Below are 14,317 nucleotides of genomic sequence, written 5' to 3' on the forward strand. Positions count from 1 at the left end.
TTCTCATTATGTTGACTTTATTCTCAAAATATTGCAACTTTATTCTCATTATGTTGACTTTATTCTCAAAATATTGAAACTTTATTTGCGTTATATTGACTTTATTCTCAAAATATTGCAACTTTATTGGCGTTATATTGACTTTATTCTGAAAATATTATGACTTTATTGTCATTATGTTGACTTTATTCTCAAAATATTGCAACTTTATTCTCATTATATTGACTTTATTCTCAAAATATTACGACTTTATTCTTGTTATATTGACTTTATTTTCAAAATATTATGACTTTATTCTCATTATGTTGACTTTATTCTCAAAATATTGCAACTTCATTTTCATTACATTGACTTTATTCTCGAAATATTGTGACTTTATTGTTATATTAACTTTATTTTCGAAAAAGTACGCCTTTATTCGTTATATTGACTTAATTCCTGAAATATTGCGACTTTATTATCATAATATTGACTTTATTCTCAAAATATTATGGCTTTATTCTCGTTATATTAACTTAATTCTCAAAATATTGCGACTTTATTCTCATTATATTAACTTTTTATTCATGAAATATCACACCTTTATTCGTTAAATTGACTTAATTCTCGAAATATTGCGACTTTGTTCTCTTTATATTGACTTTATTATTGAAATATTACGACTTTATTCTTGTTATATTGACTTTATTCTCAAAATATTATGACTTTATTCTCATTATATTGACTTTATTTTTGAAAATTACTTTTTTTTTGTTATTTTGACTAAATTCTCGAAATATTGCAACTTTATTCTCGTTATATTGACTTTATTCCCAAAATATCACGACTTTATTCTCAATGTTTTATGACTTTATTTTCGTTATATTGACTTTATTTCTGTAATTTTATTTATTTTGACTTTTATCTCGAAAATGAGTTAAATCTTTATAAAATAAAGTCATTATTATGACTATAATCTCAAGATATTTTTAGCTTGGCCCTAATCCTCCTTGGAAAAGAGAGATCAGTGAAGTTTAAGTGACATATTGTCCACTGTATGGTAACCCATATTTAACCCATCCAGTGAATAGTGAACACACGTACTGCAAGTTGTGAACACACACACAGCAGTGGGCCGCTATCACTATCACTACAGCGCCGGGGAGCAATTGGGGTTAAGGTTCCTTACTCAAGGGCACCACAATCCCAACCCGCCAGTCGTGAGCCCCGAACCGGCAACTCTTGGCTTACAAGCCCGACACTCTAACCACTAAGCTACTGTCCTCAGAGGTACATTACAAAATGAACCATGGCTTTAACAAACAAAAAAAGTTTCTATTTTTATTAAGTTATATTTAGTTTTTTATTTGTATTGAGAGGACAGTGAAGATAGACGAAAGTGATACATTTCGGAGAGCGAGTAGGAAATATAATATGCAGAAATAATAATATGTGGGGAAGGTCTGTGTAAATAATTTCTCTTCATTTTTGAACTGCATGAAAGTCTTTTACAAAGAAAGATCTCAACTGTTGATGTTCAAATGAATATGAAATCTGATGCATGCTTTATTAGATCATCAGAACCTTAACATTCATCTCCTCTTCCCAGGTGCGGTCAAGGGTGCTTGAGTAAAGATGTACCTAGAGAATAAAAGTAATCTGGAGGTGGAGATGTCTCAGACTGGAGGCCAGGGTCACTCTAGCAGGGTGGGCAGCAGAAAGTCTGAATGTGTGTCTGAGAACTTTGATGAGCTTCGTCTGCTGGAGGGCTTCTCGGGGGGAAGAGAGACACAGAAACTGCTTCAGGCTTCAGCTCAGCCGTCAGGACACTGTATAATCTACAATGACGTCCATCAGGACGATCGGTAGGCCGGCGATTCTTCATTAATAGTTAGTTAAAGGAATAGTTAATCCAAAACAGAAATCTTTCTCTGCATTAGTTTGAATTGTGAGGTGTATAACTTCTGCACAACTAGGATAACACAATGGAATATGTCCCTGTAGCTTTGTTGCATAAATGTAAAAGTAAACTTCCAGTGGTTGGACAGATTGATAAAATATGATCGGGGAAATATGTTCAAACACGTTTCCTTGATACCTTATTCGGGATGGTTATTTTAAAGATTCACTGAAGCAAAAGGAAGGCAGAATGTGTTTTAAAGTTTCATTGAAGCATTGCACTTTCAATGTAAAGCCTGACACTGAATGCATTTGGCATAGGTCTTTTGCTTTTTCTTTGTGAACCATTGGCTAAAGAGGATTGGTGCTCACGTGTAAAGTCACATTACCCTGGTGGTGACTTGCAAGAATGAGTTTAAAAATGAAAAAGAATATAAGGATGGGAGTCTTAAGCTCAAACGGATTAGACACTAAAGAGATCAGATGGCACGTGATTTAATGTTAGTCATGCATGTGATCAGATCAACTCTCATGACTGCTTTCCTCTAGGAAGCCTTTAATGATCACTGCTGGTCTCAATGAAATCAGCTGATCATATCACATGTATTACTTAACAAAATATGCCCTATTTTTTTTTACTCCTGGGAATTTTTAAGCACAACTTTGGTGACGCTACAAACATTAAGTATATTAATAAATGTACCAAAGGATTTCAAAACATGTCATTTTATCGTAATTTTATTAATGCATGTGCCAGATGGTTTTATCCAAAACAACTTACAATGCATTAAGGGTATATTTTATCAGTCTGTGTGCTCACTGGGCATGAAACCCATGACCTTAGGGCTTCAAACGCAATGATCTACCAAGGGAGCTACATGAACACTTGATGCTGTCCCTTGATATAGTATTTAAAGCTCACATAACACATGCTTTTCTGCGTATCTCATGTTGATCTTGAGAACCTGTGGAGTAGTATTACATCCGTCATATTTCCAAAGAGTCCTTAGTTTTATCAGACTTATATAAGACAGATCAGCTGTACCGATTCTTTCTGAATAATCCCGAGCTCCTGGAGGTGTACCACGGGTGAAGTAAGTCATAAGCAACCAACACACACGAAACATTATTCCACTATGTCTGAATAACTTATGATTCACTACATTCGTGTTGTTTACATTATATACACCAAAAAACAATGGTTACTATGTTATTACGCGCCGATTGCCAACAAAACACAGAAATTTGATGCGGTTTTACATACCGCCTGCGACTCATGACCCGGTTGGGATCGCCCCATTTCAGCGAAATCCAAACACACTTGCACAACTCCACTTCCATAAGGCTGGGTGCTTTGGGAAGCTGAACAAGCTTAAATTTCCCTCACCACCAACAACACACTTCTTTGAAAACATTGATTTTTTTGTTAGCTCTTGGTTAGTGTGTACGTGCGCTATTCCGGTTAAAGTGCCAATATAAGGACTTCCACTGTACTTTCTGCACTGAAATTGCCCATAATAAAAATAAAGCAAGATTGTTACATATAAATCTTTCATGTTGGAAAAAACGTTCCAAAACTTGAACGAATCCTGGCAAAGTGCATTCGGTAGGGAAATACACCGTCATACGTCCAACAATCTTTAGCATAAGGAATCCAACTCTTAAACAGTGTTAATAAATCAGAATGCACGACAAAGCTTTAAACCCCCACAATAATGCCAACCAATCTTTATATGATCAATGCCCTGCTTTTCTCTCTCAAACAATCATTCGGCCAACCCTTTAATAAAATGCTGTATTGTTTTGATTTGCACCCCAATTTTGGTTTGACATTTAACTGTTTTGCAAACAACGCTCTTAAGCATGTCTATGAAATTGTTTTGGCAAGTGTAGGGAGTATTAATTTAGACTTGCAGACCAAATCAAGCTTGTATAACATGATGGTACGGTAGGTGTCCCACAGGGTACTGTACTCCCCCCTTTCTTGTTTTCCTTTCATCTGGACCTCACACTGTCAGATTCAAACACAATAACAGCTTTGCTTCCTTTATAAATCCACCATTCGGTGAGCTAACATTTCAAATCTCTTCTGTGTTGTGTAACTGCAGAGAGCGGGATTAAAAGCCTCGAAATATCCTGACTAATCTCCCTTTTGGCCAAACCCAACACCGTTGTATATCTCTAGGAGGCTATAGCTATTATGTATTGTCTGGCCACACACAATCACTGTCCCAGCTGTTCGCAGTGAGCTGAGGCATTAATAGGGAGGGTGAGGTGTTAGTAGGAGTCCTCTATAGTATTACACAGCTGAGGTTTAGGATTTGCCAAATGATGTGTTAGAATTGGACTGGTTTTGGCCTGTGCTGAACAATATTGATCTAGGTTGGCTCTTTGTAAAATGCTCACCATAACTCCATCACTCTCTCTCTCTCACACACACTCACACACACGCACAAACATTCTGGTTTCCATGTTTTGTGGGGACATTCCATAGACGTAATGCATTTTATACTGCACAAACTGTATATTATATTCCCTTCCCCTAACCCAAACCCTAACCCCAACCATCACAGAAACCCTTCTGATTCATCACATTTTCAAGAAATATTATTCTGTTTAATTTATAAGCTTGTTTCCTCATGGGGACCTCATAATGTCCCCACAAGTTCACAAATTTACTGGTATTGTACACACACGCACACACACGCACGCACGCACGCACACACGCACGCACGCACACACACACACACACACACACACACACACACACACACACAAAGCCAAAACCCACTGAAGAGATAAAAGAGTCTTCACCAGTTTTACAGTTCAGACTGTCATTAATTACGACAAACAGAGGATCTTTCAAGATTATCAGATTACTAAACAGCCTTCATTAATTATCCTGGAGATCTCAGGATGCAGATCTCTTGTGTTCAAACAGGGCAGCCTTATCACAACACTCTTTGTCTCTCTTTAACAAATCCCTTCTTTTTGGTTTTCTTTGTAGTTACATTTTATTGCACATGGCTCTTACTGAGCAATGGGATGTGAAATGTTTGCTTTATGCTATCTTTGTTTGAGAAGATTGGGAAGATAAACAATAAAAGAGAAAATCCACTGAATGTTAAAATGCTGTTGGCACTGTAGCAGAAATTAGGGCATTATATAATCACTTAAGGCCCAGGAAATATATACACCTTTTAAATGAAAGTCAAATATTAGCAGTACAGCCCTGCTGAAAAAAACAATAAAACCATTACAGAAAATTCCAATTGTTTTATTGGTTTTATTGGGAATTTTATTGGTTCTAATGTAATATGACCCAAAACACACTACAGTGTATTGGTTTTTGTTGGTCTCTAATGGTATGTATTGGTTCTATTGGTTCTATGTACTGTATTGGTTTGGTTCTAATGGAATATGGCCCAAAACACACTATGGCGTAGTGGTTTTAATGGTAAAAGCTAATGGTTCCTTCCTATTTGTATTTTAATGGAAACCATTAGAATTTTCTGTAATGGTTTTATTGTTTTTTCAGCAGGGAGGTCAAAAATGTTCTTGCACAGTATTGTTGTGCAAGGCACTAGGGATATTTACAATTTTTAGATACAATATATTTCCTGTTTCTTGGAGACATAGCATGTGAAATTATATATGTTTCTGTGTTCCTCGAGAATTGAACCTTTGTACTGTTACAGGAACTGCTTATGTAAAAATTCAAGAGAATTGGATAGAAATATAGCTGTCTGGCAATAACATAAAGGTGGATTTTCATTACATTAGCCGTATCATTGGCACAAGATAAAACCATAAAGCCGCTGTGGGATTTATGTTATCCTGACACTGTATTTTATAACATTTACACCAAGGTCATATCATTGTTTTAATCTTCACGGCCTAAATAAGCAGGTTGTTGTTGTGCGTAAGACCTCTCATGAAACTCCTGTCTGAGTTTGCCTCTATGACTGCCCATCTACCCTGGCAAGTTATGAGCTGTCCGTTAAATCATCAAGAAACCTTCAAGCATGCCAGGAGACAGCTGTAGGACGACACAGGGGATCAGTACAATTTGTATAAATCTTTTAGAAATGCTAGTCGTAAGCATCGTACTGTAGGTTTGCAAATTCTGAACTGAAGGGATAGTTTAACCAAAAAATTAAAATACGGACATAATTTCTTTTCTCTCCCATCCTTGAAAGAGACGTTAAACTGAGGTCCTGATTCTCTGTGGTAGTTAACTCATTCCCCGCCAGCCATTTTTTGAAAAGTTGCCCGCCAGCATTTTTTGTGATTTTCACAAAAGCTTCACAAAATGCCTTTCAGGAAAATTTTGTTAAGAGATTCAGAATGATTATAAAAACATGCACCGAGCTTAAAATTAGTAAATAACGTTTTTTTTATTTAGTGGATAATCGGGGTATTGCAGATTAACATAAAAATTCTATGCAAATGTTTCTCTTAATTGACAGGATCGTCAATGGTAGGGAAAAAGTTAAAAATCCCAGGATGTTCATCAAAAAAGTAAAGCTCTTTGAGGTGTCCAGAAAAGCGCTATATAAATGTAACAAGTTATTAATCATCATCTGTCATTTAAAGGTCCACTGTGGGTTTTTAGTGGTGAGATTGCAAATTGCAACCAACCTCAATTTCAAAACACAAAGAGAAGCTACAACTTCGAGACAAAATGCGCTCTCTAGAGCAGTTTGTCCATTTAGGGCTACCATAAAAACTTGGTGGCGACTTCCATGTAGCGTATGTAGATCGAAATAGCTCATTATAAGGTAATAAAAACAATACAGTTAATTTTGAAAGGTCTTTATACACCACTGTTAATATAATTATGTTTATTATATTGCATTTCTGTCAAGGGAACCTTTTAAAAGTCCCACAATGCGCCTTTAAATATGTTTAGCTTTATTTCTCTAATTGGACACAAACTGCGTTTACAGTATGTTGTAAAACATCCTGGCTGCTCTTTATCGTATAATGAAAGTAAACAGAGACTGTGGTTTTCAAATGTGGTCCCTTTAGATGCATTATGTTAAAGTCTGACACGAACTGTCATTTGTTCTTGCGTGTGTCGTCACCAAATTACATTGACATATAGGTGAGTAAACAATGACTGAATTTTCATTTTAGATCTACTATTCCTTTAAAATGCATATTACAATGTTCGATACATTAAAAATAGTTTAAATGATTTGTTGGGGGTGTGGAGGTTACTAAACGGAGACCAAACTGTAAAAACTCCTTTCAGGTTTACTCAAAGACTTTAAGTTCAATTTTATTTCGGCTGGCAGTTTTTATAGAAGAGCCATTAAAAATGAATGCCAAGAATTGATTTCTAAATGTGTCTGAGATGTTATTTATGACAGGCATCATACTCAGAATGAATAAGTTATTTTCTTGTCCTCAGGCACAGCTTTAGCACGGTAAACCTTCTCAAAGGCAAATCTAACCAGACCAATCACACGGAACGGTCACCTCTTCTCAAGTTTCCACAAAATGACAGGTGAGAAGTTTTTCCTTTGTATATCATTTACATATGTGACCCTGCCTTTGAAAACCCAGTTAAAGTCTTTTTTTTTGCAGCATAAAGTTATAACATTTTCAATTAATTAAACTTGTGATAAATTAAAATAACTTATAAAAACAAGTTAAAATTGTTTAACTTAATTTGTTAAGTTAAAGTGACATAAAATATATGTTTTAACATAATTTTTAACAATGTACATAAAATCATAAAATTTCTTCTGAGAGAAACCGAGCGAAAAAACTACAACCACATGTAAACAGACCCTTTTCTGTTTACCGGCGGTGGAGTGATATATCAGCGAGTAATGAGTCTTCCAAGAGAAGTCAATGGAATTTTACAAAAAGCCAAATAAAACACGACAGAAACTGTATTTCGCTACACAACTTGTTTTTAATCATCAATGAACACCACGAACTACTCGGTGAGTAGCACAGTTTTGAAAATGAACGTTAAGTGTTGTTTTAATGACATGTTTGTGCATGCTCATTGACTTCCATTCTGAAGCAGTCAAGAGACGCTTCTAAACGAGTCAAAAACTCAAGACACGACCCATTGTCAAAATTTCTGTGTCCATCACTGTAGTTCATCCAAAACAAACCAGACATGAGACTCAAAGGGTTAAATACCGGAATTATCCTTTAAGCGCAAAAATTTTATTCTTCTTCATGCATGCTCAAAGGATCACGAGTACCTCAACACTCTGTACAGAGCTCCGCCCACAGAGAACCATCAGGAAGCATGTACACCAAAGCGCTTAAATGTGGCTAAAAACGGCAGGTGGACCCCAACTGTGAGCGCTTGCCTTCTTTTCTTTAACTAAGCTCTTTGGTTGCTGTGATACTTCTGTTTTTTATCAGTCATTGTACGTTGCTCCAGTTGGTTGCTCTGATTTTTATCCCGCCCCTCCTCTACTGTGATTGGATGTCTGAGTGAAAAGTGACATTGATGAGCTGAGTGTTTCACCCAAAGTTAAACATTTTTCAACTCTGGGCATTCAGCGCTGGGCGTGGAAAAAACTCTGAGCATGACAAAAGCCGCCAGCTGCTGCCATTTAAAAAAAAGCATTGTGCTTCTATTAAAAATGTTGAAAACATATGCTAGCCGCAGGCGAAAATGCCTTTGTGTACCAGCCCCCTCAATCTTTAACAATTGACAATTGGTTTATTTAATTGAAAGGTGGAACTTTTGTCACTAGAGAAGCCATACTGAGCATTGCATATTTCCCATTGATTGGACTTGTTACTGTTTATTATCTTTGCTTTAGTAAAGCAGACTTCAGTAGAGCAGCTGTGTGAATTTTGCCTGGGGTCTGTAATTACCGACCTCATTCTAATTCAGTAATGAGAAAATGTGGCTCTTTGACCTTCATTTCCAAGATTTACTTTGTTTTATCAGGTTGAAGGCAAACATTTCCTCGCATAATGTATGGCATTTTGATATCTTGAAGTGGTGTTGACCTTTATGTACTTCTTAATTAAACCAAACACAACCTGCAGTAAGGTATCTCAGCTCTCAGTCTTCAGTATTTGTGATAATGGGAAAGGATTCATACACATTGAATATGATCCAAATTGGAGAAAATATTCAGTGAAGATGTTTACCGAGTAACTGGTGTTGGTCAGAAGGAGTTATCTCTGCATCATTTTCAATTTTTTATGTAACACTTGATACACATTAATATCGCATATTGCCGCATTGGATGACACATATGGCGCTTTTCCATTGCATAGTACCCCACGGTTTGGGTCAGATCAGCTTAATTTTGGGGGCTTTTCCACTGGGTGCAGTATGTAGTACCCGATACTTTTTATAAGTACCACCTCGGTCGGGGATCCAAGCGATCTGAGCTGATATCAAAACGTGATGCGAAAACACTGTAGATCACTGATTGGTCTGAGAGAATCGTCACTGCCAGCGTCATTGCTATAATGTAAACGATAGCTTTACCTTCATGCTAGTTTGCGCTGTCTCGAGTAAACCTGTTGTCATCTGTGTTTTGCTGTAAGTTTCCAAACTCCCTTTTAGCGATGGAAAAACATCCACAGGTTGAGAATCAGGAACACCATAACAGTTTTTTTCCAGACTTGCAGTTTGTGGCGCACATTCGCGGCTTACTTTTTTAAGTTGAAACAACAATCTTTTTTTACAGTGTATGGGAACGTCCTTACTCTTTAATATGTCAAGATATATACTACAAATATGTGCTCTAATTTCAGGTAAAATATCAAAATGTGACCCTTTTTGTGAAAACCCAGCTAAAGTCATGTTTTTGTGAATTACTGTTTATATGTAAAATTATCCTACATAAAGGACATTCTGTCACAATATATCCTTGATATATTTAATAATGACTGAATACATTAAAGTTAATTTAATCATTTAAACCAAACTTTCATTCGTCTAATTTCATCATTGACTTATGACACTTTCGTCTGGATCTCACAGAAGCAAATAGGGTCACATAATGTTTCAATAAAATTATACAAATAAAAAAAAAAATGAATTCAGACTGTTATGTGTGAATCAAAAAATTAACAATTTTTTTCTGAGCTATTCAATATTTATTCAGTCTTTTATCAAACATGTGAACTTTTTTCACAGCTGTATCCCTTCTGAACCTTAAAGCCAGTTATGTTATGCAACACTGTTTAAAGAGTCACAGGCAGTGTGATTGATTGAGCTTCTATTAAGTTCTCATCAGTGGTGAATTTTCCATCTTCATAATTCATAAAAATCCTATCAACTTCCCCTGACCCCCTTTTGAATTTAATACCACATAATACTGAGGCACCTTTAGTCCAGTTGCAACACTCAAAGTTATTTGAAGGGATTTTTCTCATAGTTAATGGACCTTCAAATTGGACAAGAATTTGATGCACTAATTGTTCCCCTTTGTTACAATAACGGCCCTCTGAGATTAGAGAGCGTATATGGCGTAAAATGTTGTCATAATGTTAATATGGATGGTTGCTCTCTGCTACCCCAGGTAATCCATTTCTAATTTTCTCTGTTAGACAGTGCAATGAATTCTAATGGTGCATCTTGTTGGCTATAATCAAAGGAAAAGCATGAATTGATCAAATACATTCATTTTGTAGCATAACAGGCTTTTAACACGGTACAAAAGCTGTCACTGAGACAGTACTATTTGAAAAGGTCCTGTATGTACCATTTAGGTACAAACATGTATTTTTTTGTTATTTTTTCTTGAATGCAGTATAACTTACATGACACTGCATGACTCTACTTTGGGGCCTGGAGAGGAGTCATGGGAGGCAAGCTCTGGTGAACTGGAGAGAAGGTGTAGGCTGGGAAGCGAGGTGACCAGTCTCTCCCATATATCATCCCTGGAGAAGTCTGACAATTACTTCAAATTATCATCCCCCATCAGGTATCATCAAACAATTTTTATCTTGATGCATGAAGAAACAGTTCACTCAAATGATGTTCAGCAGTAGGGGAGAGCGGGGGCGAAAGTACCATTTTTCAGAAAAACTTAACTTTAAAAGATAATGTTATAGACAGAGATATTTTTGCTGTGATCAATAACTCACAAGTGTGGTCTAGGTGTGGACCAGGTGGAATTTTGTAAAAATGTAAAACGACTTTAGTATAATTTCACTTTAAACTAGGGCTGTCAAAAGATTAATCGTGATTAATCACATCTAAAATAAAAGTTTGTGTTTACATAACATATGTGTGTGTAATGTGTATAATTATTATGTATATATAAATACACACACATTCATGTGTATATTTAAGAAATATTTGCATTTATATACTGTATAAACATTTATATAATTTATATTATATAGAAATATAAATATTTTATATATAAATATAACCAATTTTTCTTAAATATATACATGACTGTGTGTGTTTTTATATATAAATATTAATTATACACACTACACACACATATGTTATGTAAACACAAACTTTTATTTTAGATGTGATTAATCACGATTAATCTTTTGACAGCCCTACTTTAAACATAAGAAGTGAATTGTTTGTTACTTTCGACCCCACCTGCAGGGACGAAAGTAACACAACAAAACAAGAAAGATTTTTGTGTTACACGTGTTTTAATTAAATATACATGACTATGACCTAGTTAATATGTAACTGCAAACATATTTTGTAATTTATCTTTGTAAAAAATAATGAAAATACATTTTTATTTTAAATTTCAGTTTTATCAAATGTTTCAAAACAACCGACAGTACAAACTTAAATTGTTGAGAATAAAAAAAAATCAACAGTTTGAACACTATCAAAATGAAATTAAATGAAATTAGAATAATATTTTTAAAGTTTTTAAAATTTTTAACAGGATCTCCTCACATTTAAACAATTTACTTTTATTTTGAAAAACTAAAACTTCAGAATGTGTTACAGCACTAAATAACCTGTAAATTTATCAGTACTGTAACTGTGATTTACACCAGACGCGAGTTCAACGATTTACGCAGGTGTACTTGAAGTAAAGACGCGATCAGATACGTCCTCGCGTGGAGCGATGCGAATGACGCGATATGGGGGGCGCGTTTACCGCGAAAACACGCGCTTTTCACCTCAAAAACGTCTTCGCCCAAGTTGGAAATATTAAACTCAGGGGAAAAATTCGCATGACGAAGTTAAATCCGGTGAGTAATCTAGAGCGATGCCCTTCGTTTTGTGTGAACGTAGCATATAACACATGACACGAAAAACACAACGCGTTAAGAAAAAATAACTGCTTTAGGAATTTACTTAACATGGTTGAAAACACCTTTCTGGATCTACACGCGGAATATGGTGAGTAAATAACACAATATTTGTCAGTGCTGTCAGGAGTTGTGTGCCTAAAGGGCGATTTATAGTCGTGCGTAGGTGCTACGCCGTAGCCTGTGCGTAGCTCTGCGTAGCCTGACGCGCACCTCACAAAATTCCTAACAGCGCGTTGGCTCTACGCGGACCGCAAGCTCTGTGATTGGTCCACCAGAACCCCTCCCGTCAGGTAAAAAAAACTGCGTCATAGGTATTTCCGGTTGAGACGGTGAAAACAAAGATGAGCCAAGTTGAGGAGTGATTTAACTCAAACTGCAACATAAGTCGCTTTTTATTTACTTCCATCATTGCTGGTCTTCTCAAATTATACACAACAAGTTGCTATTTCTTCTTCGTTTGTGGGTTAACTTGCTTAGCTTCTTCTTCTCTGACGACTTCTGCTGCTACTGTGGTTACACGCGTGATTACTGCCAACCAGCGGTTTCGCGTGTGTTTGCACGTCGACGCGGACGGCGACGCACAAGTATAAATGAAAACCGACGCGGAACCTACGCCGTAGCTGCTACGCCGTAGGACCTACGCACGACTATAAATCGCCCTTTAGAAGATGCTGTCATCGTTTGAGATGCAAATGTTATCAATGCTCTGAGAAAATCGCCTCGTTACTTTCGTTCCGCGTTACTTTTGCCCCGGTTCTCCGCTACATAACTGACAATTGAACAGCTGTGGAAATCTCTTCACCTGTAGCTTCATAAATAAGCAAGTATGATGTGAAGGATTTTGTCACTGTGTAACAGAACTGTCAGTGAAAAAAACCCCGCAATTTAACTTCTGACACATTCATTGAGTTTTCAACTTTGTTTTTACAGATTTTGCTTAAGAACAGCAAAACTCTCGACCATCTTCACCATTGTTGTTCTGTGTTCAGTAAGTTATAATACAGCTGTCAAATGTAATTAACACTATATGCATTGGATTATATGTGAGCTATTCTACATATTCATCTTATTCAGGACTTATCATACAAAGACCAACATTTTTCTCCATGCGATAACTTTGTATGTGCACGATCAGCTGTTTTTCAGCATGTATCCTGACAGGGAGAGACCCTGGAGAATGCTGGCAGTGTCCTCCACTGAGAGCTTTTGTATCCTCTGCAAAATCAATCATCATTGTTATGGTTTGTGGTTACTTGAAATGTAAGAATTATTAATGCACAAGTCAAATGTATGTTGAGATGATATATGCAACTGCACTCCTTAGACCCTGCAGGGATTTTCTGTTGGTCTGAGATTATACTGAAGGGCTGTGCTAATTCATTTCCGGTTCTGTGACAATCTCGCCATCTGCTATGTTTCATGGTAACAGTCTGTGAACTTTGTGCATAACGAGGGATCTGGCCGATATGTGCGGCATTGTGAGGCTTCAGCTGAGTTTAAAAAATGAATGAAGGGTAAACAATGCACTTGAGTGTTGCAAAGTGGCTTCTGCTGGAAGAAATCGACAGACATTGCAGTTCAGGAATGTTTGTTCCAAATGGGCAGCTGACATCTGTTCACAAACTGTTCCAAAGTACTCAGATTAAAGGGATAGTTTACCAAAAGATTTGTTTCAAACCTGTCAAAATTAGGATTTTTCCACTCAGTACCAAAACAACAGCGTAAAATGAAATTAGTTGTGCACTATATTCTGTATGAATGTTTTTCTCCATACTATGGGTAAAAAACAGACTAAATCTTAAAGGAAAACACCACCGTTTTTCAATATTTACTATGTTCTTACCTCAACATGGCGATTTTTTAAGCGGATAAAAAATAAGATAAATAAAAAACTAAGCAGATACAATATAGTTCTCAATTTTTATCTGCTTAAAAATCCCCACGTTTTATTTTGTGCCACCATACTTACTCGTGTAACTTCTCGTGTAACAGTCTTTAAATAGGGAAAACGTGGAAGTGTTTGGTGGCTTCTAAAATCATCCCTGTTTGGATCCTAAGGAATGAATGGGGCTAGGATAAATGCTAACACATTCACCACGCACTGTACAAAGACTAAGTGCACGCATTGAAAAAAGATAGGGATGTATTAATTCATATAAGTTGTGTTAGAACATAGTAAAATATTGAAAAACCG

General features: G+C 36.2%; 1 protein-coding gene across 1 annotated transcript in view; it reads left to right on the forward strand.

Annotated features, from left to right (window-relative positions):
* oca2 (oculocutaneous albinism II) overlaps positions 1–14,317 on the forward strand; it is a 107,724-nt gene that overhangs the window by 2,769 nt on the left and 90,638 nt on the right. The window contains exons 2-6 of the mRNA XM_065272643.2: positions 1,589–1,844; positions 7,295–7,390; positions 10,632–10,805; positions 13,054–13,111; positions 13,259–13,331. Of these exons, the coding sequence (XP_065128715.1) occupies positions 1,615–1,844; positions 7,295–7,390; positions 10,632–10,805; positions 13,054–13,111; positions 13,259–13,331 (631 nt within the window). The 5' untranslated portion in view covers positions 1,589–1,614. The remainder of the gene's footprint in view (positions 1–1,588; positions 1,845–7,294; positions 7,391–10,631; positions 10,806–13,053; positions 13,112–13,258; positions 13,332–14,317) is intronic.

The sequence above is a fragment of the Paramisgurnus dabryanus genome, chromosome 7 (assembly GCF_030506205.2).
Source record: "Paramisgurnus dabryanus chromosome 7, PD_genome_1.1, whole genome shotgun sequence".
In the NCBI taxonomy this organism is placed as follows: Eukaryota; Metazoa; Chordata; class Actinopteri; order Cypriniformes; family Cobitidae; genus Paramisgurnus; species Paramisgurnus dabryanus.